This window comes from Microtus ochrogaster, chromosome 10 (genome assembly GCF_000317375.1).
Source record: "Microtus ochrogaster isolate Prairie Vole_2 chromosome 10, MicOch1.0, whole genome shotgun sequence".
NCBI lineage: Eukaryota > Metazoa > Chordata > Mammalia > Rodentia > Cricetidae > Microtus > Microtus ochrogaster.
The window spans coordinates 84,476,234-84,481,880 of record NC_022016.1 but is presented as its reverse complement, the minus strand read 5'-3'; the positions used below and the strand labels follow the sequence as shown (position 1 = coordinate 84,481,880).

The 5,647-nt window shown below is 49.5% G+C and overlaps 1 protein-coding gene across 1 annotated transcript in view; it reads left to right on the top strand.

Moving 5' to 3' along the window:
• The window catches only part of Mtor (mechanistic target of rapamycin kinase), a 104,139-nt gene that overhangs the window by 13,235 nt on the left and 85,257 nt on the right, over window positions 1-5,647 (top strand). The window contains 5 exon segments of the mRNA XM_013348604.1: window positions 577-821; window positions 1,241-1,456; window positions 2,008-2,213; window positions 4,327-4,449; window positions 5,303-5,436. Coding sequence (XP_013204058.1) covers window positions 577-821; window positions 1,241-1,456; window positions 2,008-2,213; window positions 4,327-4,449; window positions 5,303-5,436 — 924 coding nt within the window.

Below are 5,647 nucleotides of genomic sequence, written 5' to 3'. Positions count from 1 at the left end.
TAATCCCAGCACTCGGGAGGCAGAGGCAGGCGGATCTCTGTGAGTTCGAGACCAGCCTGGTCTACAAGAGCTAGTTCCAGGACAGGCACCAAAGCAATACAAAGAAACCCTGTCTCAAAACAAACAAACAAAAAAACAACTCTTTATACTGTTAGGATAGTTGTTGAGATTAAGTGAAAGAGTTCAGGAAACAGCCACTGACACAAGGCTATAGGGAGTACTAGGTAAGTGTACGTGATTGCGGTTGGTATTAGTGCCAGAGAGACTTGCTAGCTTCTCAAAACGTCCTTCCTTTCCCTGTGAAATAAGGAGAATGGTCTCTGTCTGCTTCTTGGTCATTGACTGAGACTTAATCTCTGGTGGCTGAATTACATTGTACAAGGTCTTTGGTGAAAACCAGAAATAGGCAGATTATTCTGAAATCCGAGACAAGGCCAGGGTTGTGCAGCACTTCTGAGACTAAATAGGGACAGGGCCCATGCCTCCTGCCCAGAGCAGACTACGTCACACCCTAGCCTTGTAGTGGCAGTCTGCTCCATGCCCTGGCCACGTCGTGACTACTTTCCTCCTCCGCAGCCCTGCACTTACTGCTGTGCTCTATGACCTGAGCCGGCAGATTCCGCAGCTGAAGAAAGATATCCAGGATGGGCTCCTGAAGATGCTGTCCCTGGTCCTTATGCACAAACCCCTCCGACACCCAGGCATGCCCAAGGGCCTGGCCCACCAACTGGCCTCCCCTGGCCTTACCACCCTCCCTGAGGCCAGCGATGTGGCCAGCATTACTCTTGCCCTTAGAACCCTGGGAAGCTTCGAGTTCGAAGGTAAGAAATGACAGTGGCTCTTGCTGAAGTGTTGAGGGATGCTGTGGCCCTGAGAAAGGGATGAGGGTGTCTAGATTCCTGAGTCTTTAGAGTCATCACAGCAGGGTACCAGATGCACAGCGGCCCTTCCTTCCCAGGCTCGACCTGTTTAATTCCTGCCCTGTGCTTGATCTCATGATGTGTTTGGGACAGATGGTGCTCAGAAAAAGCATGCATAAAGAATAACACATCAGGATGGCTCTCTGTTCCTCCTCACTGACCTGCAGCCATGAGGGGATTGATTTATTGCTTTAAAATGCATGGCAGGGGTTTCTGAGTATTTCCGTTCTTGTGCTGCTGTGGTGTTCTGTGCAGTTGAATCTGCAGTTCTGCCCCAAAGCAGCAGTATTTATTCTTCTTTCCTTTTCCTTTGCACCCAGGCCACTCTCTGACCCAGTTTGTCCGCCACTGTGCGGATCACTTCCTGAACAGTGAACACAAGGAGATCCGCATGGAAGCTGCCCGCACCTGCTCCCGCCTGCTCACACCCTCCATCCACCTCATCAGTGGCCATGCGCATGTGGTTAGCCAGACTGCAGTGCAAGTGGTGGCAGATGTGCTCAGCAAGCTGCTGGTGGTTGGGATAACAGACCCTGGTAAATGTTAGGGTGGAGCAGTCCTGGGAGACCCTGGAGCTCGAGGCGTTTGCATGGCTCTAGAGAGCAGCATCAGTCGCTTCATGTAACGTTTCTCTGCTTAGGCGTAGGCTTGGCTCCTCTAGTCTCTTGGTGTGAGATAATCTATTTTTTCTTCTCCCTTTCTTCCTGTGAGCAGATTAGAAGGGAGGGGGAGAAGGTTAGCTGAAGAAGGTGTTTTGGAGTTTGCTGAGTAGGGCAGCAGTTCTCATCCTGCAGGTCACGACCCCTTTGGGGGGTGAATGATCCTTTCACAGAGGTCACTTAAGACTGTTGGAAAACAAACATTTACATTAGGATTCATAACAGCAAAACTGCAGTTATGAAGTAGTAAGGAAAATAATTTTATGGTCGGGGGGGTCACCACAACATGAGGAACTGAATTAAAGGGTCGCAGCATTAGGGAGGCTGAGAACCACTGGGCTAGGGTGATAGCAGTGGGGGTAGAAACTGGGAAGGGGCTGGAGGGTGGAACCCTGAAGAGCTGTTCAAAGACTTGTTTGCTCTTGCAGACCCTGATATCCGCTATTGTGTCTTGGCATCCCTGGATGAGCGCTTTGATGCCCACCTGGCCCAGGCTGAAAACTTACAGGCCCTGTTTGTGGCTCTAAATGACCAGGTCTTCGAGATCCGAGAGCTGGCCATCTGCACTGTGGGCCGACTCAGTAGCATGAACCCAGCCTTCGTCATGCCTTTCCTACGCAAGATGCTTATCCAGGTAATGGCGTGACAGACAGCAAGGAAAGGACCTCCACAGTGAGCTGACAAGGAAGTGCTGAGGACAGGGACCAGGAAGAAAGATGGACGTACTTGGCCAAGTCACCTTTGGCACCTAGAGTCCATGTTCCCAGCTCTGGTTACAGTTCAGGTGTGAGCCTCTTGTCAGCATGACATGAGGTCTTGTTGGTTTCGGTCTAACCTCTCAGGCAGCTGGCTCATCCGCCTCTGTCCCCAGTGAGCCAGCGTCCTGACTTTGACTGTATCTGTGGCAGGGTCTCAGGCTTCCTGCTCTTCCCGTCTTCTGCACTGCTCTTCCGCTAATGGTCGCAAAGCACAGAGACTGCCAGTCTTACCATGTGGGCATGGTTCCACACAGTCCTCTGGTCATTGTGCTTGCTCGGGGATCCTGGGCTCTTATTAAGTGATGTGTGCTGTTGTGGTTCTCTAGAGAGATGCAGGTGGCCTTTCTGCTACCACCTGGGTCCTGTGAACAGTGCCTGTTCTGATCCTTCCCGCCTTGGTATGTCCTCCCGTGTCTTTTGAAATAGACACGTCATGTAACACGTGAGGAGCGTACACACAGAATGTCAGTATTTGCAGCTCACCCTAGGAAAGTGTCATCTGTTTGCCATAGTTAAACATGGCTGCAGTGAGACCATCGCTTGACAAGTTGGACAACTGTACTTTGTTGGCCTTTCTGTTTTCAACCTGATGACTTCCGGCTGTAGCTGCAGGCCCATGCCTGTTGCTTCAGATCGTAAGCCACGTAAGGTCTGGGAAGGAAGCAGCCATTACTCAGCCTGCCAGGTCAGGCATGGGAATATCTCCGAATGAGAACATGGGTTTGTTCGTTCAGTCAGGACGTAACCTGCTCTGTCCCACATAATGCTGTGTACTGGCGGTGTGTTGATGAACAAGCCAGATACAGCTTTCTTGGAAAGCTCATACCCGGCCAATAGGCAAGCTTGTTTCCTAGTGTTGGAGAATGAAATTCCATCAGATGAATTGACCCTGTGCTGAACTTAACCCTTGAAACTTAAAACATAAACACGTAAAATTAAAAACATAAAAATCTTTATTTAGACAATGTAGGGGGATTAAACCAGGGCCTTGTGTGTGTGCTATCACTGAACTATACCCCTAGTCTTTAAATTTCAAAATACAGAAAAGTAGTTTTGATACAGATTTTCCCAAATTGAATTATGTATTTTCATGTATTGGTGAGTGCCTTGGCCTTTCCTGGGGTCTGGTCCCTGGGTGCTGGTAGATGTCACAGTGGTGCAGATGGCTCTGACTCCAGCTTGGTTTGCACTGCAGCTGCTGGTTGTTCTGCTCTCTGGGGCACAGTCCCTGCAGCCATCCTGCACCCCACCAGTCCTTTCTCGCCTTGCTAACTCCTTTCACTGCCATCTCCTGTGACTGGAGAAATCAGTTATCAAGTCAGCAACCAAGACACAATGTCTTCATTCCCTGCAGACCGTCTGCCGTCTGCTGGACTACTGACTAATTGGCCTTTGTGGTGTTCACTTCAAGTGAACTTACATTTCCTTTCCTTGGCTGTACCCAGAAGTCTGTCCATATTGCCAGTGCCTACTTGACTTTGAGCTTAACGCTGCTATGCTAGCGTTTCAGGGGCATGAGAACAACCCTGGTAGCTCTGTTCAGCGATGCCTCAAGATGGGATCCCTGGCCCTTCCTTCAATTCCATGTGCCTGGGTCCCCTGTGGAGGTCTAGCGCTCCTCTCTGTCACAGCTGCTCTAAGTCACCTTTGATTCCTTTGTCATTGTGTATTGATCCTCTTGTTAATGGTTGTGTCCGGGCAGAGGTTTTTCCCCAGGACCCCTCTTTTCAGTCCCTTGTCTGGAAAACCCCTGTAACCACAGCTCTGGTGGGTACCGCTACTCCATTACTTTGTACTGCCATGGTTGGAGAAGGGACAGTCAGGGCCATTCATATTGGTAGCTCACAGATCCCCATGTTTGCTGAGTGTCCGGTAGAGATGTGATCCACTGTGGAAGTCTGGTTCTTTCCCTAGTTCGTGACAGATTCCCCTTTACATGGTCCTCTCTGCTTTCCCTCTGCCATGGTCTGTTACCTTTCTTCCCTGCAGATTCTGACAGAGCTGGAGCACAGTGGCATTGGGAGAATCAAGGAACAGAGTGCCCGCATGCTGGGGCACCTGGTCTCCAACGCCCCCCGGCTCATCCGCCCCTATATGGAGCCCATTCTGAAGGTAAAGCACAGCAGCTGGCCAGCCTGGCATCTGTCTTAGCTCTGTGTTTAGGAGACAGGGGTACTTCAGCCCTCCTGCATTGAACCAAGGAGACCATCTCTTTGGTTCAGGCTGGGGAACAAGGGCTACACACAGCGCCTTGAGTTAAAGAGTGCCAAGAATCTCACCAGTTGCAGGACAGAGTTTTCTTTTGTGCTTAGGCTCATCTTCAGCTGGGCTTGGACAGGAGAAGTAGGTAAATAGCATGTGCACTTTCCTCAGAAGAAGTAAAATGAGCTTGAAAGCATGAACCCAGGTGGGCGGTGGTGGCACACGCCTTTAATCCTAGTACTTGGGAGGCAGAGGCAGGTGGATCTCTGTGAGTTCAAGGCCAGTCTGGGGTACAAGAGCTAGTTCCAGGATAGGCTCCAAAGCTACAGAGAAATTCTGTCTCGAAAAGCAAACAAGCAGAAAAAAGAAAGCACGAACCCAGCTTTAGATGTGACTGTGGTATTCACACGAGGTTTTTATGTCTAACACATACACAGCTGGAGGGATAATAGGCAGGCAGAGTTGAACGTGTGAGAAGCATCTTCAAATTGTGCTGCTTCCTGGAGCATCCACTGGGCTTGTGTTTGGTTTGGAAGAAAGCTTGGAACGCCACAGTTCCGAGTCTTCTGGGTTCCCACAGCCTAGAAGTAACTTATGTAGAGGGTCTTGGAAAGTTTTTATTTTGTTTGTTTGTTTTCTGGTGTTAGGGATTGAACCCAGAGCTTTATTTATATGGACTTGGTAAGTGTGCTGCCCTCTAGGGGCAAGATAGCTCCCCTACAGATTCCAGTCCACGCTCATTTTCTTATACCTTCTTCTATAGGCTTTAATTTTGAAACTGAAAGATCCAGACCCTGACCCAAACCCGGGAGTGATCAATAACGTATTGGCCACCATCGGAGAACTGGCTCAGGTGAGGAATGGCTTCTCTTCCCATAGGTGGAAGGAAACTCTTTAGCCCTGGGGGAAGTCAAAGTATTGCTTTTTCTCTTTGTTCTGTTTTTGTTTTTGTTTGTTTGTTCTTACTCTCATTTAAATACAGGGTCTTACTCTATTGCCCAGGCTGGTCTCAAGCTCAGTGTTCCTCCTGCCTCAACTTCTAGAGTTTTGGAGTTATAGGTGTGAGCGAGCCACCACACCCCTCCCAAAATGATGTCTTTTTTTTTTT